The 21,623-nt window shown below is 58.1% G+C and overlaps 4 protein-coding genes across 8 annotated transcripts in view; all 4 read left to right on the plus strand.

The window, feature by feature from the left end:
- Window positions 1–3,855: 3,855 nt before the first annotated feature.
- Window positions 3,856–7,434, plus strand: LOC121107880 (coiled-coil domain-containing protein 81-like). Of its 5 annotated transcripts, none has more exons than XR_005842274.2 (4): window positions 3,856–4,000; window positions 6,262–6,323; window positions 6,859–7,013; window positions 7,286–7,434. XR_005842274.2 is itself a non-coding variant. In XM_040654493.2 (4 exons), exons 1-4 carry the CDS (start codon window positions 3,899–3,901, stop codon window positions 7,299–7,301), a joined length of 330 nt encoding a protein of 109 aa, XP_040510427.1. In that variant the 5' UTR covers window positions 3,856–3,898; the 3' UTR covers window positions 7,302–7,434. The 5 variants fall into 5 exon arrangements, 3 of the variants coding, with proteins under 3 accessions (XP_040510427.1, XP_040510428.1, XP_040510426.1); XR_005842273.2 differs by having other exon boundaries at window positions 3,856–3,973; XM_040654493.2 differs by having other exon boundaries at window positions 3,856–3,995.
- Window positions 7,435–10,302: 2,868 nt separating this feature from the next.
- On the plus strand, window positions 10,303–10,947 carry LOC124417003 (coiled-coil domain-containing protein 81-like). Its single transcript, XM_046904899.1, has 3 exons — window positions 10,303–10,343; window positions 10,553–10,678; window positions 10,788–10,947. The coding sequence occupies exons 1-3, from the start codon at window positions 10,309–10,311 to the stop codon at window positions 10,906–10,908; spliced, it is 282 nt and encodes a 93-aa protein (XP_046760855.1). The 5' UTR covers window positions 10,303–10,308; the 3' UTR covers window positions 10,909–10,947.
- A 4,021-nt stretch (window positions 10,948–14,968) lies between these two features.
- LOC121107844 (coiled-coil domain-containing protein 81-like) overlaps window positions 14,969–21,623 on the plus strand; it is a 26,231-nt gene continuing 19,576 nt past the window's right edge. Inside the window, exon 1 of the mRNA XM_046904841.1 lies at window positions 14,969–15,165. The gene's annotated coding sequence lies outside the window, so the exon portion shown is untranslated. The remainder of the gene's footprint in view (window positions 15,166–21,623) is intronic.
- On the plus strand, window positions 20,682–21,499 carry LOC124417002 (coiled-coil domain-containing protein 81-like). The gene is made up of 3 exons (XM_046904898.1): window positions 20,682–20,723; window positions 20,846–20,957; window positions 21,327–21,499. The coding sequence occupies exons 1-3, from the start codon at window positions 20,714–20,716 to the stop codon at window positions 21,487–21,489; spliced, it is 285 nt and encodes a 94-aa protein (XP_046760854.1). The 5' UTR covers window positions 20,682–20,713; the 3' UTR covers window positions 21,490–21,499.

Consider the following 21,623-nt stretch of genomic DNA (forward strand, 5'->3'; position numbering starts at 1 on the left):
AGGGAACTGGCGGAGGTGATAGCCGAGCCGCTTTCCATCATCTATCAGCGCTCCTTGTTGGCGGGAGAGGTCCCAGAAGACTGGAGGCTTGCCAGTGTGACTCCCATCTACAAGAAGGGCTGCAGGGAGGATCCGGGGAACTACAGGCCTGTTAGCCTGACCTCGGTGCCGGGGAAGATTATGGAGCAGATTGTCTTGAGGGAGATCACACGGCATGTGCGGGACAAGCGGGGGATCAGGCCTAGCCAGCATGGGTTCACGAAGGGCAGGTCCTGCTTGACCAACCTGATCTCCTTCTATGATCTAGTGACCCGTCTGGTGGATGAGGGAAAGGCTGTTGATGTAGTCCACCTAGATTTCAGCAAAGCCTTTGACACTGTCTCCCACAGTATTCTCCTCGCAAGTCCGTGGCTTGGACAGATACACTCGTGGCTGGGTAAGGAAGTGGCTGGAGGGCCGGGCCCAGAGAGTGGTGGTGGATGGAGTTAAATCCAGCTGGCGACCGGTCACGAGTGGTGTTCCCCAGAGGTCGGTGCTGGGGCCTGTCCTGTTTTATATCTTCAATTGATGACCTGGATGAGGGCATTGAGTGCACCCTCAGTAAGTTTGCAGATGACACCAAGCTGGCTGGAAGCGTTGATCTGCCTGAGGGTAGCGAAGCCCTACGGAGGGATCTGGATAGGTTGGATAGCTGGGCTGAAGCCAATGGGATGGGATTCAACAAGACCAAATGCCGGGTCCTGCACTTTGGCCGCAATAACCCAGGCAACGCTACAGGCTTGGGGCAGAGTGGTTGGAAGACTGTGTAGAGGAAATGGACCTGGGGGTGTTGATTGACGCTAGACTGAACATGAGCCAGCAGTGGGCCCAGGTGGCCAAGAAGGCCACTGGCATCCTGGCTTGGATCAGAAATAGTGTGGCCAGCAGGAACAGGGAAGTAATTATCCCCCTGTCCTCAGCACTGGTGAGGCTGCACCTTGAGTACGGTGTCCAGTTTTGGGCCCCTCACTGTAAGAAAGACATGGAGGCCCTGGAGCGTGTCCAGAGGAGGGCAACAAAGCTGGTGAGGGGTCTGGAGCACAGGCCTTACGAGGAGCGGCTGAAGGAGCTGGGGTTGTTCAGTCTAGAGAAGAGGAGGCCCAGGGGAGACCTTATTGCTCTCTATAACTACCAGAAGGGAGGTTGTAGTGAGCTGGGGGTCAGCCTCTTCTCTCGGTGTGACTAGTGATAGGACTGGAGGGAATGGCTTCAAGCTGCGCCAGGGAAGGTTCAGGCTGGACGTTAGGAAATACTACTTGTCTGAAAGGGTGGTCAGGCACTGGAACGGGCTGCCCAGAGAGGTGGTGGAGTCACCGAGCCTGGTGGTGTTCAAAGAGTGTTTGGATGTTGTGTTGAGGGACATGGTTTAGCGAGAACCATTGGTGAAGGGCGAATGGTTGGACTGGATGATCCTGTGGGTCTTTTCCAACCTTAGCGATTCTATGATTCTATGACTCTTTCTTTACTATTGCTAACCTCCCCATCTTCCCCACATCCCTTAGTAGCTTGGAACCTCTAGTGTTGATTATGCTCTGAGTCAAGACTTACTACTTGTTCATACTGGGATGAAGCGTGCAAGGTGAAGAAATTGTTATTCTTAATAATCAACATATCTATCAGAGTACGCAGAACAGCAAGATGATCAGTTTTGATAATTATTATTATCCATCATCGAAGTAATTAGTATTATCCATCAAACTCCCTTACTATGCATAGTAAGGTAGTTTTCTTACATTAGAAGTGCTTCATAGTCTGGAGCAAAAACACAAAAGGGTAAAAAGAAAGAGGGGAAACTGTGGGAGGCAGACTGTGTTTTTGCAGTGCAAGTTTCCAGTATTTCTGTATGTAGCACAGGATAAGCTGCCTTTCGCAAAGAAAGCTGCTGAACAGAGTAAAGTTGAGACTGGGGCGCTCCGACCTAGGTAAAACTGGCACAGGCACTAGGTAAGGTAGTTCTATAAGGCAGGGGAGAGTTCGGTACAGGACAGGGCTAGTGTGCAGATTGTTGAAAATACTGTCCCTGCTATCGTCATAAAAAGACCACAAAACACCCAAAGGCAATGGGTTGGTAACAGACGTTGTACGGAAGTGTAACACAGCTATGGAAGTGCAACAACAGCTATGGAAGTGTAATGGAGCTGTGGAAGTGTAATGGAGCTCCGCAAGTGCAACCATAGCTGTGGAAGTGTAATGGAGCTGTGGAAGTGTAACCATAGCTATGGAAGTGTAACAACAGCTATGGAAGTGTAACGGAGCTGTAGAAGTGTAACGGAGCTGTAGAAGTGCAACCACCAGCTATGGCAGTGGAACAGAGCTGTGGAAGTGTAACCACAGCTATGGAAGTTTAAACCATAGCTATGGAAGTGTAACCACAGCTATGGAAGTGTAATGGAGCTATGGAAGTGTCACCATAGCTATGGAAGTGTAATGGAGCTGTGGAAGTGCAACCATCGCTATGGAAGTGCAACGGAGCAACAGCGTCGGAAGACTGCGAGCCTGAGACGCTCAAGCAAGGAGTGCCAGGAGAGGCTTTAGCGGCGTCGGAGCCAGGGGGTGGAAGGGGATGGATTTCCATGACCAGCTGCGCAATTTCTCCTTGTCAGTAGGGGGCGTGCGCCCATTATTGCAATACGAAGCAAAGTAGAAATTGTTGGTCTTGAGCGTTTCTCACAGAAAGCAGCCACGTGCAGCCGACTGCACGGCCTGCTGTGTTAATGGCTGGGATGCACAGGGCTGCAGCGCTGGCGTTCTGCTGGATCTGCTCTTCCTTCCCACAGTGACAGCGGAACGCGGCAGAAAGCGCAGCGAGGCGGCAGAGCAGCAAGGAGCTGACGTACAGAGCGCGGGTCTGCTTCGTGCCATGGCAGTGGGCGCAGAAAGAAATGCCGGGAGGGGTCTCTGACCGCCCGGCGGAGGGGTGTGGGGGAGGGGAGGAGAGCTCACGTGGCAGAGCCCCGCACCCGCGGCCGGCAGCGAGGGGCGAAATCCGAGCCCGAGCCGGCTGCCAACGGCCGCTCGCTCAGGCAATCGGAGCCGGCGGCGCTGGCGCTGAGCAAGGAGAGGCCGGGCCGGGCCGGGCCGTTGCGCGGCCGTTGCCGTGAGGCGCGCGGGGCCGGGAGCGGCGCGGGGCTGCGGCCGTGCGGAGCCCCGTGTGCGGGGGGGCGGGGGAGGTGTGGGCGCGAGGGGGGCCCCGGGCCGATGGCAGCCGGCACAGCCCCACGGCTGAAGCGGCTGCTTACAAAGGCAGGGCGGCCGTGTGCGCCTGCGGGAGCCCGAAATGGACTGTGAGGGGCCCAACCGGGCCAGCCCGGGCCGGCAGGCTGCAGCGCAGGCCGGGTGAGGCTCAGAGCTGGCAGGCCTCTGCCCCCTCCGCTGAGGGTTCGTGCGGCGGAGCTTCTGCCCGGAGGGGCCACATCCGGCACGGCAGGATTCGGCTGGGTTAGTGTGCGAGGCCGGGAAAGCTCGCAGGCTGGGGCTCCGGGGCAGGCGGAGGATGTCACAGCGCGGCTGACATCACCGGGCTGCTGGAAGCTGGGTGCTGTCACAGTGCGTTTCCGTGACGACGACGGGCCCTCCCCAAGGAGCGAGGGGAGCTTTGCTGCTCTGTTTGTTACCCGGCGCAGCCTGTCGCGGGGGGGCTGGGCAGACAGTCTTGCCAAAGAGGCCTGTGGTCCAGCACAACTGAGAGCACAATCCTTTTGTTTCTCCTCGAACCCTGGCCAGGCTGTGGGGAGAAAAGCAAGAGGAGAAAGAGGGCACCGGGTGTTGGTGTTCCCCCGGACTGCCACGTGGATCGGTTTCATTCAGTGGCATCAAGGCTGGACCTGCTTGCAGCGGCTTTGGACACCTCGCCCACGGGATGGATGCATTGCTGTACAACTCCCCAGTGGCCGGGAGAGCTTCTCCAGATGCTCATTGCCAACGGGGCTCCCCCGTGAGTGCGGATCTGGGTGATGGTGAGGTGTGCGGGCGCTTGGTGATGTGTCTTTCTGAATCACGGAGCTCGTGTAGCAACGATTAGGCCCGCTGCCTTGCTTATTTCCTTCACTGTTAAGCTTCTCTTTTGGCTTTAGACACTGCTTTATTTTTTGGTAGCATTTTGTACTAGGCAGTAAAATAAGCCTATCAGCCTTACGTTGGTGTCTTTGCCCTTCCCGCTGACGCCGTTGATTGGCACCACGACATTAGCACACGATGGGCACGTAACTTGGGACGTGGGGGACGTGACTTGAAAGGCCAGCATCAGGAAGGTCTCCTTTGGAGAGAGACGTAGAGATTTGGGCTTGTTGAGCGCGGAGAACAGAAGGCTCTGGGGAGGCCGCGTGGCTGCCTTTCGGAACGCGGGGCCTCAAAGATCACCTAGTTCCAACCGCCTGCAGCGGCCAACAGCGAGCTCAGGCTCTAGGTCAGGTTGCTGAGGGTGCCACCCAGGCTGAACTGGAACTGGGGCGTGCACAGCGTCTGTGGGCAGCCTGTGCAGTACCTCAGCACCTTCTAAGTGAAAAGTTCCCCTTGACGTGTTGATTTTTTCTGATGTGTGTGTGTGAGGTTTCTTGCACTGGAGTGCCTACAGGTCGCACTTGGTAGAACAGTGGTTGTGAAACTTAGAAACCCTGCTCGAATGGCAGCAGAGCATTTCCAGAGGCACCAGGTGTGCCCACGTATGCCTGAGGTCGACAGGAATCCTTCTGCAGCGTCCCTTCCCAGTGTCTGTTGCATCCCCCGTGCCTCCACGGTGCCTGCTGGCATCTCGTCTGCCTGCAGAGACCGCGATATGACATGTTTATGCGAGGGAGAGCCAGCACTGACCAACATTCGTGTGGGCTCCAGCAGAAAGAGGGCAGGGTGATGCATGGCGGGCACGGTGCGAGGCTGACTGCCTCTTGCGCCCGCCACGCAGACTCTGTTGAGCTGAATTCCGCGTGTGTGACACATGACAAGTTCTTGTGCCACTTGCCGAGTAAACCACGGTGATTGTCGATCACAATATTTCCACCTCGCGAGGCTTGCGTGTGCCTGTGAACACACAGGTGTTGGTTTATGAAGCAGACGTGAAACTTTTCTTACTAAATCACTGAAGTTAGGCTTGCGCTCTTTCCTGAAATAATCCAGTAAGTTAATTGGTTCGCTATGGAAGAACTCTCCAGAATACTCCTGTGTGCCCTGGTTTCAGCCCAGTGCCCGCTGCACACCGATGTTGGGTTGCTGTGAGCAATGGGTGCCCGCCCGGGGCCGGGCCGCTCGGCGGGGCAGGGGGCGGCAGCGGGGCAGGCTGGGCCAGGCTGCGGGTTGGACGCGCGTGGAAGAGGAGATCCCCTCTCCCTGCCGGTGACCTAACAGAGCTCCAGGTGACGCGGGCTGATGTCACAATGGGATGCACTGCATCACAAGGATGTTTTCCTGGGGCAGCGGCAGTGCCGGCACTTCCCTGCAAGGCCTGGGCGCTGCTGGAGCACTGCTCAGGGGCTCTGTCCTTCTGTGGCCAGGAGTCAGGTCAGGGGCAGCAAGGCTGCACCGGGCGACCCTCGGTGACGCGTGGAGGAGCAGGGGCACTTTGCAGAGAACTGTTGGTTGAGGAGCCAGGGAGGGCATCCTTAGCTGCGAGCCGAGGGCTGCCGGCAAGCGACATGGAAGGCTGCTGGACTGTGACCATCAGCTCGGAGCTGGTCTACACGTTCCCAACGCTCCTGCATCTCTCTGCCGAAGGTCAGGCTTTCCGGGCCCCCTTGGCAAGGCATCGCAGGGGGCTGTTACAGCTGTCAAAAGCCGCAGCTCCTGCTCTCTGCGGTTGGCTGGACGTGGCTGGGGGCTGCTGCGAGAGCCCCGCCCAAGGGTCCCGCTAGGCTCTGGGGACGATGTGGCAGCCAGGTCCCGATAGTAGAGCTGCCCAGAGCCCCCAGGTTCCTTTAGGCATGGCGAGTCCCCTGTGATAGGGCGGTCCAAGGCCAGGTTTCCCTGGGAGACGGTGTTTCCGTAGGTTCCAGCTCTGGAACTCAGCTCTCCTCCATCCGATGTCCCGGAGGCTTCCTATGTCCCCGGTTCCCCTCTGGGCTCTGCATAAGGCTGAAATTGGAGCAAAGCCCAGCCGGCTCTGTAGCCATGGTGGTGTTTTTCTGGGGTGTTTGCGTGCGCCTGTATCGATCACTGTCTGGGTGAGGAGCTTGCCAAGAGGCTGTGAAGAGGCTGGCCTGGAGCCTGACACGTCTTTTCTTTCCTTTGCAGAGATTGTGGCGATCTGGGATGCTGTGTCTGATTACATCCTGGAACAGATGAAGCTGGACAAGGTGGGCTGGTGTCCTGGTGGCCCTCGCCCTGGAGAGGGCCCTAGGTTCAGTCCTGCCCAGAGCGTGGGCCCCGCAGAGCAATCCCTCCCTGAGCACCACAGCAGCACAGTGAGCCCAAGCCGGGTGCCCAGAGCAGCTTCTTGGCCAGAGCTGCCCTGAGCAAATGTTTGGCACAGGCAGGGGCTCCACTCTGCCCGGTGGTCAGGATGGGGAGAGCAAAGGGAGAAAGGGGGGATTTTTTCTGGCCCTGCGCCAAGCATAACCCTCGGGAATCAGTCCCAGGCTGTAAATGTCCCCTGTGCTGCAAATATCCGGGCTCCTCTCTAGCCAAGGGATGTCGGGAAATACTATGCGGAGGTGGCGGTATTGCAGGGACCACAGATTTTTCCAAAGCTTTCCAGAGAGCGCCATCTTGCCCCGCTGCCCTTTGGGAGCGGGGAGGGCGGAGAGCAGTGCCGCCCTGCTCTTGATGTTCGTGGCTTTTGCCGCCCCTGAAGTACACACGCGTCAGCCTTTCTGTCTTTTCCCTGTGCAGGGAGTCCTGGTCCCGGGACTCGGGCTCTTTGCTGCGGTCCGAGAGCAATTCCACAGCAAAGAAGTGGCGGTGTCGGTCCGAAGACCTGTCTTCCAGCTGGGACATCGGGGTGCTGTGGCTGCAGGACCTCCAGTCGCCCACCGACATCATCCCCGGTGAGAAGGCAGCGGCCACCTTCCCCCTTCCCGCCCCATGTCCGGCCGGGCGTGTTCTCCCTGCTCTTTGGAAACGGCTGGGAGCAGCAGAGAATTGTCTGCAAAGCTCGGGGTGCAGCGTGAGTTTCCTCCAAAAGGAACCACAGCCCAACCCAACCCAACGACAGCCCAAGAGCTGTTTCTCTAAAGGACCTTCTCCTTGGGACTTGGTTATGAATGTTGCATGGGAATGTGGCTTGCTGTGGCAGTGAGGATGTGCCTTCTCCTTGCAGACGATGTCAAGATTGAGCGGCTGAACTACCGGCAGCTCTCGCGAGCCACCGGCATCTCGCTGCACGTGGTGCAGCGCTGCGTGCGAGAGACCGTCCTCTTGTACTGTCACCTCCTGAGGAACAAGGCGCACGTCTCATTCGCCTTCAAGAACATTCGGCGTTATGACAGTACGAGGACGACTTCCTCTGCATGAGGTTCTTGTCCAGCTGCATTACAACGCTGGAGAGCAATGCCAGCCTGACTGCACTGCTCCACACTGTAAGTTTGAGGAGGTTTTGAGGGTGCGCCATCAGATCACCGCTGGCCAGCCTGGATGTGGCAGGCCAGTCAAATGCCTTTCCCCACGCTTGCCCCCTCCGCTTTCTCCACTGGCACAGAGATTTCCTGGATCTCTGCCCCTGCGGCAAGCCTGGCAGTGCCCTTGCACGGCCTCAGTATTTTGCCGTCCAGCTCCTCCAGAGCAGAGCAAAGCTCTGATGTTCCCGGAAGAGGCTTTGGTGGAGAGCAGCTTTCTCTTGGCATGGGAGCCAGGCTTGCTTCCTGTCAACAAGAGCCATGAAAAAAATGGCCTAGGCAAGCCTCCAGCAGGTCTGTGTCCCTTTGCAGAGAATTTGGCCGGCCCGTTCTGCTGACTTCGGGTCAGAGACCTACCGCTCATGGGAATCCAGGTGTTGCCGAGGTGAGTGCATTTCCTCTGCAGCACTTAGCTGGCCAGGAGACGGGCTTCCTTCCCACCTCCTCCTTCTGAACGTGCCCTGCTGGGTCTCCGTGCTCAGCATGCGGTCGGGGAGAAATCCTGGAAAGCCTGGCTCCTGCTTCACTACTGCTGCCTTTTGGCTGTGTGTGTCTTCTCCCGGAGGGATGGGGAGTCAAGGTTGTGTTACTGGTGCCCAACCGGTCCCGATTCCCATCAGAGAGAACCGGCCTGCACGTGGAAAAGAATTTGGGCTACATGTGCTGGTTTGGCATGGACAGGAAGGGAAGGGGTGCCACGCTTTGCGTAACACATAGATAAATACCGCCGACAAGCTGCATGGGGTAGGAGGTCATCCTTTTCAAGGCTTGTCACTCTTTGTTTCCAGGTTTCAGCTCGCTGTGAAAAAGAGCAGAGCAGAGGCCCGCCGCAGAAAGGAACGCTGCAGTGGCGCGGAAGATGAGTAGAGGTGAGGGAAAGGGTCCCAGCAGCAGGAGGGCGGGCCCTGTCCCATGCCGGGTGGCCGGATCCACGTTCACGTGCCACGCCCGTGGGGCTGCTGTGAAGAGCTTCTTCCTTTCTTGGTTCCAGGGGGCACTGCCGGCAGGCTGCTACAGAGCGGAAGACACTTCCCCCCCTCCATGCTGCTGCAATACCAGGCAGGCTCAAGGCAGCAAGATGTGGCAAAGAAGCCTTCTGCCAGGTGAGATCCTTGGGCAAAAAGAAGAAGGAGATGCGTGTGCTCGTGTAGGAGTGGCCTCCTCCTTGGACCTGCCAGCTCCGCGCATTCAGAAAGGCTCCTGACACACGTGTTTCCCAGTGGGGGGCCGTCCTTCTCCAGGGACGGCGAGCGTGCAGCATGCTTGCCTGCGGCAGGCACAGCAGCTGCATGTTCCAGCCTGGTCCCCGATCCCTGGGGGAGCTGAATGCTGATCCCTCTTGATCGCAGAAGCTCTTCTCCCGTCAGGGGTCTCTCCACGTTGCACCGGAGCCCATCTTTATGGTTGTGGGAGCATGGGGGGAGGACCAAGGTGTCCCAGGCTCCTGCAGACTCCTCTTGTGTCTGTTTGCAGCGTGCTCCCGCCGTGTGCAGGCAGCTCCCACGGGAGGAAAGCAAGCAGGACAGAAGGAACCATCTACTCCTGCCCAGACCAGCACTGCACTCCCTGCGACAGAGGACTCTAAGAGAGTGCTGCAGGTACCGGCTCTGCCTTGCTGCAGGGACTGTGCTGCTTGAGACTGCACAAATGTTAGCATCATAGAATCACAGAACAGTGCGGGTTGCGAGGGACCATTCAGATCACCTAGTTGCAATCCCCTGCTGTAGGCAGGGACCCCTGTCTCTAGACCAGGCTGCTCTAAACCTGATCCAGCCCGGCCTGGAGTGCTTCCGCACGGAGGGAAGCAAAAGCCTCTGCGTGTGCAGTGATCTGGAGCACAGGCCTTTGGGTGCCATCATTTCTCATTTCTGCCCACTCCTCCGGCTCCTCTGTAGCTGGAGGGTGTTGCACACCTGCCCTGTCTCTTCTCGCCTCCTGGCCTGCCACCTGCCACAGCACCCTGATTTTGAGCAGGGGCTGTGGGAGTGGGATACGACCAGTGAGCCATGTTTGCCACAAGTTGCGGATCCTGGCCTGGCTTTGGGGCCCCTGATCCTTCAGGGTCAAAGCAGTGCCGACAGGCCAGGCCTGCTCCTCCAGAGGCGAGGAGCAGGAGCGTGGAGCTGAAGGAAGGCCCCAGGGGCTGAGGCTGATCCTGTATGCTGCTGTCTCTCTGCAGGAGCTCCGGGAAGTGTCTGCCCTGTGGAATGAAGCAGACCGCACGTGGCCCGTGTACCAGCAGCAGGTAGAGCAAACGCGGGCAGAAAGAGCGGCATGGGAAGGCTGGAGTGCAGGGGAGGACCAGCCTCCCACTGCAGGTACTGTCAGGGATCGACCCTGCTGACAAGAGCCGCCGTCCTCTGAGCCAGGGTGCGAGCTCAGCAGGGCTCAGGGGGTGGGAGCAGGACGGGCAGCGAGCGGCACGGCAGGGGCTGGCCTGCTCCTCCCTGGGAGGAGAGCTTGGCATCAGCCCCGCAGGGAGAAGGGTGGCGGGCAGCCGTGGGCTGGCAGGGCCGAGTCTCCTGCTTGCCAGGGCCTACAGCAGGGCCCTTGACAGAGGGCCTGTGGGAAACAGCCCTGTGCTCCCAGCCGTTTTGCTGACACTGTCTCCTCTTTGGCAGCGGTTTGCCAGTGCGAGCGTGTGGGCTCCGCGTCCTCCAGCCCAGCCCCGGGGACAGCAAGTGAGGAGGAGGTGGAGGAAGGATGTGGATCCTCCGCGGGAAGTAAAATGGGAACAGCGACCAAGCTGGCACTGCATGCCGAGTAAGTGTGTGCGGGCTCTGTTGGCTGCCTGAGGCACTCTGGGCAGCTGTGACCCTGCCAGCTCGGGGACGAGCACGGCCCAGGCCAGAAAGTGCTGGCGGGGTGCAAGGGTGGGGACACGCGGCAGCACGGGGGTGCGGGGCTGGGTGAGGGGAGAGCCAGAGGGGGCTCAGCAGAGCCTGAGGGATGACTTTGTCCTCCGGTTGCAGCCTCCTCTCCCCGCGAGCAGCTCAGGTGCTCCAAAGGTTGGAGCCCCACCTCCATCAGCAAGAGGCTTTTGCTGACACCGCGGAAAGAAACCGGCAGAAGCTGGAGCTGAAGCGGCAGCTCCCCTGGTAAGCTGCATAGGCAGCAGATCCTGAGAGCCGGGCTGGAGCCCAGCCTGCGGTACTTGCCTGCGCTCAGCCCGTAACGCTCCGTGCACTGTCCTTTTCACCTCCCTAGTGCTCGATGCTCGTACCGCTCCAGAGGGGAAGGTGCTGGCAACAGTGGTGACGGCGCTGGAGCTGTCGGCAAGGGGGCTGGGAAGCTGTCCGGATTTCCACCTGTGAATGGCAAATCGTAGAATCAAAGACTTGTAGAATGGCCTGGGTTGAAAAGGACCTTGAAGATCATCTAGTTTCCACCCCCCTGCAATGTGCAGGGTTACCAGCCACCAGTCCGGGCTGCCCAGAGCCACATCCAGCCTGGCCTTGAATGCCTCTGGGGATGGGGCATCCACCACCTCTCGGCAGGCTGTTCCGGTGCGTCACCAGCCTCCGTGGAGTGAAGAACTCCCCCTAATATCTAACCAAATTCTTCCCCCCTTTCTCAGTTGCAAACCATTCCCCCTTGTCGTATCACTGTCCACCCTCGTATAAACAGCCGTTTCCCCTCCAGTTTATTTCTTCCCTTCAAGCATTGGAAGGCCGCAGTGAGGTCTCCCTGGAGCCTTCTCCTCTCCAAACTAAACAAGCCCAGTTCCATCAACCTTTCTTCACAGGAGAGGTGCTCCAGCCCTCTGATCATCTTTGTGGCCCTCCTCTGGACTTGATCCAACAGGTCTGCGTCTTTCCTGTACTGGGGGCCCCAGGCCTGGACGCAGAGTATCCCAGATAAAAATAAAGAGAATTGGCGTTCTTTCCAGTCAGTGTGCTGGTGTCGTGTCTGTCGCCATAAGCTAACGTGAGGCAGCTGGAGCTGTGCTTTGCGGGAGGAATTTGGGTGGCAGCGAGAGCTGTTCCCGAGGCCCGGTAGGCCCGTGCTCTCCAGGAGTGGTCTCCCAGGATGACAGTCACCTCTGCCGGCCGTGCCCGTTTCCTGTGCAGAAGTCGTGTGTCACCTCGTACCCCCCACAGCTCCCTCCAGCAACAGAAATTCCGTGGCAGAACCACGGGGGAGCTCCGTGGGGACGAGGAGCAGGCAGGGGCAAGGGGAACACGAGGGCACCTGAGAGACCTTTCCCGCCAGGGCTCGAGAGCACTCCTGCCTGTAGCTGGGGAGTGTATTGCCAAGGGTTCTGCAAAGGTGGATGCGCTTGCTTTGAACTGCCCCCCGGGCTGATTCCCAAAATCAGAAAGGCAAAAGCCCAGCTTGAGCTCAACCTGGCTGCTGGGGTAAAAGGGAACGAGAAACTCTTTTACAAGTATATCTAGAGTAAGAGGAGGACAGGGAGAATCTCCATTCTCTACTGGATGAGGCTGGGAACGTGGCCACTGAGGATAAGGAAAAGGCAGACGTTCTGAATGCCTTCTTTACATCTGTCTTTAGAAGTCAGACCGGTTATCCTCAGGTTTCTCCACTCTCTGTCCTGGCAGCCTTGGCTGGGGAGCAGACTAGACCTCCCACGATTCAGGCGGAAACAGTCACGGACCTGCTACTCCATCTGCACTGCCACAAGTCCATGGGACCGGGTGAGATTCACCCGAGAGTGCTGAGGGAACTGGCGGAGGTGATAGCCGAGCCGCTTTCCATCATCTATCAGCGCTCCTTGTTGGCGGGAGAGGTCCCAGAAGACTGGAGGCTTGCCAGTGTGACTCCCATCTACAAGAAGGGCTGCAGGGAGGATCCGGGGAACTACAGGCCTGTTAGCCTGACCTCGGTGCCGGGGAAGATTATGGAGCAGATTGTCTTGAGGGAGATCACACGGCATGTGCGGGACAAGCGGGGGATCAGGCCTAGCCAGCATGGGTTCACGAAGGGCAGGTCCTGCTTGACCAACCTGATCTCCTTCTATGATCTAGTGACCCGTCTGGTGGATGAGGGAAAGGCTGTTGATGTAGTCCACCTAGATTTCAGCAAAGCCTTTGACACTGTCTCCCACAGTATTCTCCTCGCAAGTCCGTGGCTTGGACAGATACACTCGTGGCTGGGTAAGGAAGTGGCTGGAGGGCCGGGCCCAGAGAGTGGTGGTGGATGGAGTTAAATCCAGCTGGCGACCGGTCACGAGTGGTGTTCCCCAGAGGTCGGTGCTGGGGCCTGTCCTGTTTTATATCTTCATTGATGACCTGGATGAGGGCATTGAGTGCACCCTCAGTAAGTTTGCAGATGACACAAGCTGGCTGGAAGCGTTGATCTGCCTGAGGGTAGCGAAGCCCTACGGAGGGATCTGGATAGGTTGGATAGCTGGGCTGAAGCCAATGGGATGGGATTCAACAAGACCAAATGCCGGGTCCTGCACTTTGGCCGCAATAACCCCAGGCAACGCTACAGGCTTGGGGCAGAGTGGTTTGGAAGACTGTGTAGAGGAAATGGACCTGGGGGTGTTGATTGACGCTAGACTGAACATGAGCCAGCAGTGGGCCCAGGTGGCCAAGAAGGCCACTGGCATCCTGGCTTGGATCAGAAATAGTGTGGCCAGCAGGAACAGGGAAGTAATTATCCCCCTGTCCTCAGCACTGGTGAGGCTGCACCTTGAGTACGGTGTCCAGTTTTGGGCCCCTCACTGTAAGAAAGACATGGAGGCCCTGGAGCGTGTCCAGAGGAGGGCAACAAAGCTGGTGAGGGGTCTGGAGCACAGGCCTTACGAGGAGCGGCTGAAGGAGCTGGGGTTGTTCAGTCTAGAGAAGAGGAGGCCCAGGGGAGACCTTACTGCTCTCTATAACTACCTGAAGGGAGGTTGTAGTGAGGCTGGGGGTCAGCCTCTTCTCTCGGGTGACTAGTGATAGGACTGGAGGGAATGGCTTCAAGCTGCGCCAGGGAAGGTTCAGGCTGGACGTTAGGAAATACTACTTGTCTGAAAGGGTGGTCAGGCACTGGAACGGGCTGCCCAGAGAGGTGGTGGAGTCACCGAGCCTGGTGGTGTTCAAAGAGTGTTTGGATGTTGTGTTGAGGGACACTGGTTTTAGCGAGAACCATTGGTGAAGGGCGAATGGTTGGACTGGATGATCCTGTGGGTCTTTTCCAACCTTAGCGATTCTATGATTCTATGATTCTATGATTCTATGATTCTTTCTTTACTATTGCTAGACCTCCCCATCTTCCCCACATCCCTTAGTAGCTTGGAACCTCTAGTGTTGATTATGCTCTGAGTCAAGACTTACTACTTGTTCATACTGGGATGAAGCGTGCAAGGGTGAAGAAATTGTTATTCTTAATAATCAACATATCTATCAGAGTACGCAGAACAGCAAGATGATCAGTTTTGATAAATTATTATTATCCATCATCGAAGTAATTAGTATTATCCAATCAAAACTCCCTTACTATGCATAGTAAGGTAGTTTTCTTACATTAGAAGTGCTTCATAGTCTGGAGCAAAAACACAAAAGGGTAAAAAGAAAGAGGGGAAACTGTGGGAGGCAGACTGTGTTTTTGCAGTGGCAAGTTTCCAGTATTTCTGTATGTAGCACAGGATAAGCTGCCTTTCGCAAAGAAAGCTGCTGAACAGAGTAAAGTTGAGACTGGGGCGCTCCGACCTAGGTAAAACTGGCACAGGCACTAGGTAAGGTAGTTCTATAAGGCAGGGGAGAGTTCGGTACAGGACAGGGCTAGTGTGCAGATTGTTGAAAATACTGTCCTGCTATCGTCATAAAAAGACCACAAAACACCCAAAGGCAATGGGTTGGTAACAGACGTTGTACGGAAGTGTAACACAGCTATGGAAGTGCAACAACAGCTATGGAAGTGTAATGGAGCTGTGGAAGTGTAATGGAGCTCCGCAAGTGCAACCATAGCTGTGGAAGTGTAATGGAGCTGTGGAAGTGTAACCATAGCTATGGAAGTGTAACAACAGCTATGGAAGTGTAACGGAGCTGTAGAAGTGTAACGGAGCTGTAGAAGTGCAACCACAGCTATGGCAGTGGAACAGAGCTGTGGAAGTGTAACCACAGCTATGGAAGTTTAACCATAGCTATGGAAGTGTAACCACAGCTATGGAAGTGTAATGGAGCTATGGAAGTGTCACCATAGCTATGGAAGTGTAATGGAGCTGTGGAAGTGCAACCATCGCTATGGAAGTGCAACGGAGCAACAGCGTCGGAAGACTGCGAGCCTGAGACGCTCAAGCAATGAGTGCCAGGAGAGGCTTTAGCGGCGTCGGAGCCAGGGGGTGGAAGGGGATGGATTTCACTGACCAGCTGCGCAATTTCTCCCTTGTCAGTAGGGGGCGTGCGCCCATTATTGCAATACGAAGCAAAGTAGAAATTGTTGGTCTTGAGCGTTTCTCACAGAAAGCAGCCACGTGCAGCCGACTGCACGGCCTGCTGTGTTAATGGCTGGGATGCACAGGGCTGCAGCGCTGGCGTTCTGCTGGATCTGCTCTTCCTTCCCACAGTGACAGCGGAACGCGGCAGAAAGCGCAGCGAGGCGGCAGAGCAGCAAGGAGCTGACGTACAGAGCGCGGGTCTGCTTCGTGCCATGGCAGTGGGCGCAGAAAGAAATGCCGGGAGGGGTCTCTGACCGCCCGGCGGAGGGGTGTGGGGGAGGGGAGAGCTCACGTGGCAGAGCCCCGCACCCGCGGCCGGCAGCGAGGGGCGAAATCCGAGCCCGAGCCGGCTGCCAACGGCCGCTCGCTCAGGCAATCGGAGCCGGCGGCGCTGGCGCTGAGCAAGGAGAGGCCGGGCCGGGCCGGGCCGTTGCGCGGCCGTTGCCGTGAGGCGCGCGGGCCGGGAGCGGCGCGGGGCTGCGGCCGTGCGGAGCCCCGTGTGCGGGGGGGCGGGGGAGGTGTAGGGCGCGAGGGGGCCCCGGGCCGATGGCAGCCGGCACAGCCCCACGCTGAAGCGGCTGCTTACAAAGGCAGGGCGGCCGTGTGCGCTGCGGGAGCCCGAAATGGACTGTGAGGGGCCCAACCGGGCCAGCCCGGGCCGGCAGGCTGCAGCGCGGCCGGGTGAGGCTCAGAGCTGGCAGGCCTCTGCCCCCTCCGCTGAGGGTTCGTGCGGCGGAGCTTCTGCCCGGAGGGGCCACATCCGGCACGGCAGGATTCGGCTGGTTAGTGTGCGAGGCCGGGAAAGCTCGCAGGCTGGGGCTCCGGGGCAGGCGGAGGATGTCACAGCGCGGCTGACATCACCGGGCTGCTGGAAGCTGGGTGCTGTCACAGTGCGTTTCCGTGACGACGACGGGCCCTCCCCAAGGAGCCGAGGGGAGCTTTGCTGCTCTGTTTGTTACCCGGCGCAGCCTGTCGCGGGGGGGCTGGGCAGACAGTCTTGCCAAAGAGGCCTGTGGTCCAGCACAACTGAGAGCACAATCCTTTTGTTTCTCCTCGAACCCTGGCCAGGCTGTGGGGAGAAAAGCAAGAGGAGAAGAGGGCACCGGGTGTTGGTGTTCCCCCGGACTGCCACGTGGATCGGTTCATTCAGTGGCATCAAGGCTGGACCTGCTTGCAGCGGCTTTGGACACCTCGCCCACGGGATGGATGCATTGCTGTACAACTCCCCAGTGGCCGGGAGAGCTTCTCCAGATGCTCATTGCCACGGGGCTCCCCCGTGAGTGCGGATCTGGGTGATGGTGAGGTGTGCGGGCGCTTGGTGATGTGTCTTTCTGAATCACGGAGCTCGTGTAGCAACGATTAGGCCCGCTGCCTTGCTTATTTCCTTCACTGTTAAGCTTCTCTTTTGGCTTTAGACACTGCTTTATTTTTTGGTAGCATTTTGTACTAGGCAGTAAAATAAGCCTATCCCTTACGTTGGTGTCTTTGCCCTTCCCGCTGACGCCGTTGATTGGCACCACGACATTAGCACACGATGGGCACGTAACTTGGACGTGGGGGACGTGACTTGAAAGGCCAGCATCAGGAAGGTCTCCTTTGGAGAGAGACGTAGAGATTTGGGCTTGTTGAGCGCGGAGAACAGAAGGCTCTGGGGAGGCCGCGTGGCTGCCTTTCGGAACGCGGGGCCTCAAAGATCACCTAGTTCCAACCGCCTGCAGCGGCCAACAGCGAGCTCAGGCTCTAGGTCAGGTTGCTGAGGGTGCCACCCAGGCTGAACTGGAACTGGGGCGTGCACAGCGTCTGTGGGCAGCCTGTGCCAGTACCTCAGCACCTTCTAAGTGAAAAAAGTTCCCCTTGAAGTGTTGATTTTTCTGATGTGTGTGTGTGAGGTTTCTTTGCACTGGAGTGCCTACAGGTCGCACTTGGTAGAACAGTGGTTGTGAAACTTAGAAACCCTGCTCGAATGGCAGCAGAGCATTTCCAGAGGCACCAGGTGTGCCCACGTATGCCTGAGGTCGACAGGAATCCTTCTGCAGCGTCCCTTCCCAGTGTCTGTTGCATCCCCCGTGCCTCCACTGGTGCCTGCTGGCATCTCGTCTGCCTGCAGAGACCGCGATATGACATGTTTATGCGAGGGAGAGCCAGCACTGACCAACATTCGTGTGGGCTCCAGCAGAAAGAGGGCAGGGTGATGCATGGCGGGCACGGTGCGAGGCTGACTGCCTCTTGCGCCCGCCACGCAGACTCTGTTGAGCTGAATTCCGCGTGTGTGACACATGACAAGTTCTTGTGCCACTTGCCGAGTAAACCACGGTGATTGTCGATCACAATATTTCCACCTCGCGAGGCTTGCGTGTGCCTGTGAACACACAGGTGTTGGTTTATGAAGCAGACGTGAAACTTTTCTTACTAAATCACTGAAGTTAGGCTTGCGCTCTTTCCTGAAATAATCCAGTAAGTTAATTGGTTCGCTATGGAAGAACTCTCCAGAATACTCCTGTGTGCCCTGGTTTCAGCCCAGTGCCCGCTGCACACCGATGTTGGGTTGCTGTGAGCAATGGGTGCCCGCCCGGGGCCGGGCCGCTCGGCGGGGCAGGGGGCGGCAGCGGGGCAGGCTGGGCCAGGCTGCGGGTTGGACGCGCGTGGAAGAGGAGATCCCCTCTCCCTGCCGGTGACCTAACAGAGCTCCAGGTGACGCGGGCTGATGTCACAATGGGAGGCACTGCATCACAAGGATGTGTTTCCTGGGGCAGCGGCAGTGCCGGCACTTCCCTGCAAGGCCTGGGGCGCTGCTGGAGCACTGCTCAGGGGCTCTGTCCTTCTGTGGCCAGGAGTCAGGTCAGGGGCAGCAAGGCTGCACCGGGCGACCCTCGGTGACGCGTGGAGGAGCAGGGGCACTTTGCAGAGAACTGTTGGTTGAGGAGCCAGGGAGGGCATCCTTAGCTGCGAGCCGAGGGCTGCCGGCAAGCGACATGGAAGGCTGCTGGACTGTGACCATCAGCTCGGAGCTGGTCTACACGTTCCCAACGCTCCTGCATCTCTCTGCCGAAGGTCAGGCTTTCCGGGCCCCCTTGGCAAGGCATCGCAGGGGGCTGTTACAGCTGTCAAAAGCCGCAGCTCCTGCTCTCTGCGGTTGGCTGGACGTGGCTGGGGGCTGCTGCGAGAGCCCCGCCCAAGGGTCCCGCTAGGCTCTGGGGACGATGTGGCAGCCAGGTCCCGATAGTAGAGCTGCCCAGAGCCCCCAGGTTCCTTTAGGCATGGCGAGTCCCCTGTGATAGGGCGGTCCAAGGCCAGGTTTCCCTGGGAGACGGTGTTTCCGTAGGTTCCAGCTCTGGAACAGAGCTCTACCAGCTCTCCTCCATCCGATGTCCCGGAGGCTTCCTATGTCCCCGGTTCCCCTCTGGGCTCTGCATAAGGCTGAAATTGGAGCAAAGCCCAGCCGGCTCTGTAGCCATGGTGGTGTTTTTCTGGGGTGTTTGCGTGCGCCTGTATCGATCACTGTCTGGGTGAGGAGCTTGCCAAGAGGCTGTGAAGAGGCTGGCCTGGAGCCTGACACGTCTTTTCTTTCCTTTGCAGAGATTGTGGCGATCTGGGATGCTGTGTCTGATTACATCCTGGAACAGATGAAGCTGGACAAGGTGGGCTGGTGTCCTGGTGGCCCTCGCCCTGGAGAGGGCCCTAGGTTCAGTCCTGCCCAGAGCGTGGGCCCCGCAGAGCAATCCCTCCCTGAGCACCACAGCAGCACAGTGAGCCCAAGCCGGGTGCCCAGAGCAGCTTCTTGGCCAGAGCTGCCCTGAGCAAATGTTTGGCACAGGCAGGGGCTCCACTCTGCCCGGTGGTCAGGATGGGGAGAGCAAAGGGAGAAAGGGGGGATTTTTTCTGGCCCTGCGCCAAGCATAACCCTCGGGAATCAGTCCCAGGCTGTAAATGTCCCTGTGCTGCAAATATCCGGGCTCCTCTCTAGCCAAGGGATGTCGGGAAATACTATGCGGAGGTGGCGGTATTGCAGGGACCACAGATTTTTCCAAAGCTTTCCAGAGAGCGCCATCTTGCCCCGCTGCCCTTTGGGAGCGGGGAGGGCGGAGAGCAGTGCCGCCCTGCTCTTGATGTTCGTGGCTTTTGCCGCCCCTGAAGTACACACGCGTCAGCCTTTCTGTCTTTTCCTGTGCAGGGAGTCCTGGTCCCGGGACTCGGGCTCTTTGCTGCGGTCCGAGAGCAAATTCCACAGCAAAGAAGTGGCGGTGTCGGTCCGAAGACCTGTCTTCCAGCTGGACATCGGGGTGCTGTGGCTGCAGGACCTCCAGTCGCCCACCGACATCATCCCCGGTGAGAAGGCAGCGGCCACCTTCCCCTTCCCGCCCCATGTCCGGCCGGGCGTGTTCTCCCTGCTCTTTGGAAACGGCTGGGAGCAGCAGAGAATTGTCTGCAAAGCTCGGGGTGCAGCGTGAGTTCCTCCAAAAGGAACCACAGCCCAACCCAACCCAACGACAGCCCAAGAGCTGTTTCTCTAAAGGACCTTCTCTTTGGGACTTGGTTATGAATGTTGCATGGGAATGTGGCTTGCTGTGGCAGTGAGGATGTGCCTTCTCCTTGCAGACGATGTCAAGATTGAGCGGCTGAACTACCGGCAGCTCTCGCGAGCCACCGGCATCTCGCTGCACGTGGTGCAGCGCTGCGTGCGAGAGACCGTCCTCTTGTACTGTCACCCTCCTGAGGAACAAGGCGCACGTCTCATTCGCCTTCAAGAACATCGGCGTTATGACATACGAGGACGACTTCCTCTGCATGAGGTTCTTGTCCAGCTGCATTACAACGCTGGAGAGCAATGCCAGCCTGACTGCACTGCTCCACACTGTAAGTTTGAGGAGGTTTTGAGGGTGCGCCATCAGATCACCGCTGGCCAGCCTGGATGTGGCAGGCCAGTCAAATGCCTTTCCCCACGCTTGCCCCCTCTGCTATCTCCACTGGCACAGAGATTTCCTGGATCTCTGCCCCTGCGGCAAGTCTGGCAGTGCCCTTGCACGGCCTCAGTATTTTGCCGTCCAGCTCCTCCAGAGCAGAGCAAAGCTCTGATGTTCCCGGAAGAGGCTTTGGTGGAGAGCAGCTTTCTCTTGGCATGGGAGCCAGGCTTGCTTCCTGTCAACAAGAGCCATGAAAAAAATGGCCTAGGCAAGCCTCCAGCAGGTCTGTGTCCCTTTGCAGAGAATTTGGCCGGCCCGTTCTGCTGACTTCGGGTCAGAGACTACCGCTCATGGGAATCCAGGTGTTGCCGAGGTGAGTGCATTTCCTCTGCAGCACTTAGCTGGCCAGGAGACGGGCTTCCTTCCCACCTCCTCCTTCTGAACGTGCCCTGCTGGGTCTCCGTGCTCAGCATGCGGTCGGGGAGAAATCCTGGAAAGCCTGGCTCCTGCTTCACTACTGCTGCCTTTTGGCTGTGTGTGTCTTCTCCCGGAGGGATGGGGAGTCAAGGTTGTGTTACTGGTGCCCAACCGGTCCCGATTCCCATCAGAGAGAACGGCCTGCACGTGGAAAAGAATTTGGGCTACATGTGCTGGTTTGGCATGGACAGGAAGGGAAGGGGTGCCACGCTTTGCGTAACACATAGATAAATACCGCCGACAAGCTGCATGGGGTAGGAGGTCATCCTTTTCAAGGCTTGTCACTCTTTGTTTCCAGGTTTCAGCTCGCTGTGAAAAGAGCAGAGCAGAGGGCCGCCGCAGAAAGGAACGCTGCAGTGGCGCGGAAGATGAGTAGAGGTGAGGGAAAGGGTCCCAGCAGCAGGAGGGCGGGCCCTGTCCCATGCCGGGTGGCCGGATCCACGTTCACGTGCCACGCCCGTGGGGCTGCTGTGAAGAGCTTCTTCCTTTCTTGGTTCCAGGGGGCACTGCCGGCAGGCTGCTACAGAAGCGGAAGACACTTCCCCCCTCCATGCTGCTGCAATACCAGGCAGGCTCAAGGCAGCAAGATGTGGCAAAGAAGCCTTCTGCCAGGTGAGATCCTTGGGCAAAAAAGAGAAGGAGATGGCGTGTGCTCGTGTAGGAGTGGCCTCCTCCTTGGACCTGCCAGCTCCGCGCAATTCAGAAAGGCTCCTGACACACGTGTTTCCCAGTGGGGGCCGTCCTTCTCCAGGGACGGCGAGCGTGCAGCATGCTTGCCTGCGGCAGGCACAGCAGCTGCATGTTCCAGCCTGGTCCCCGATCCCTGGGGGAGCTGAATGCTGATCCCTCTTGATCGCAGAAGCTCTTCTCCCGTCAGGGGTCTCTCCACGTTGCACCGGAGCCCATCTTTATGGTTGTGGGAGCATGGGGGGAGACCAAGGTGTCCCAGGCTCCTGCAGACTCCTCTTGTGTCTGTTGCAGCGTGCTCCCGCCGTGTGCAGGCAGCTCCCACGGGAGAAAGCAAGCAGGACAGAAGGAACCATCTACTCCTGCCCAGACCAGCACTGCACTCCCTGCGACAGAGGACTCTAAGAGAGTGCTGCAGGTACCGGCTCTGCCTTGCTGCAGGGACTGTGCTGCTTGAGACTGCACAAATGTTACATACATAGAATCACAGAAACATTGAGGGTTGGCGAGGGACCATTCAGATCACCTAGTTGCAATCCCCTGCTGTAGGCAGGGACCCTTTCTCGCTCTCTAGCACCAGGCTTGCTCGAC

This window comes from Gallus gallus, chromosome 31 (genome assembly GCF_016699485.2).
Source record: "Gallus gallus isolate bGalGal1 chromosome 31, bGalGal1.mat.broiler.GRCg7b, whole genome shotgun sequence".
Taxonomy (NCBI): Eukaryota; Metazoa; Chordata; class Aves; order Galliformes; family Phasianidae; genus Gallus; species Gallus gallus.

What these genes read in the sequence shown, in the direction of transcription:
- LOC124417002 (XM_046904898.1), top strand. An exon ending in GCAAAGAAGCCTTCTGCCAG is followed by an intron (nt 20,958 to 21,326) that starts GTGAGATCCTTG and finishes TGTCTGTTGCAG; the next exon opens with CGTGCTCCCGCCGTGTGCAG.
- LOC121107880 (XM_040654492.1), top strand. Translation starts at nt 6,051, where the DNA reads ATGTCCCGGAGGCTTCCTATGTCCCCGGTTCCCCTCTGGGCTCTGCAT. An exon ending in AACAGATGAAGCTGGACAAG is followed by an intron (nt 6,324 to 6,858) that starts GTGGGCTGGTGT and finishes TTCCCTGTGCAG; the next exon opens with GGAGTCCTGGTCCCGGGACT.
- LOC124417003 (XM_046904899.1), top strand. Translation starts at nt 10,309, where the DNA reads ATGGGAACAGCGACCAAGCTGGCACTGCATGCCGA. An exon ending in AAGCTGGCACTGCATGCCGA is followed by an intron (nt 10,344 to 10,552) that starts GTAAGTGTGTGC and finishes CTCCGGTTGCAG; the next exon opens with CCTCCTCTCCCCGCGAGCAG. An exon ending in CTGAAGCGGCAGCTCCCCTG is followed by an intron (nt 10,679 to 10,787) that starts GTAAGCTGCATA and finishes TCACCTCCCTAG; the next exon opens with TGCTCGATGCTCGTACCGCT.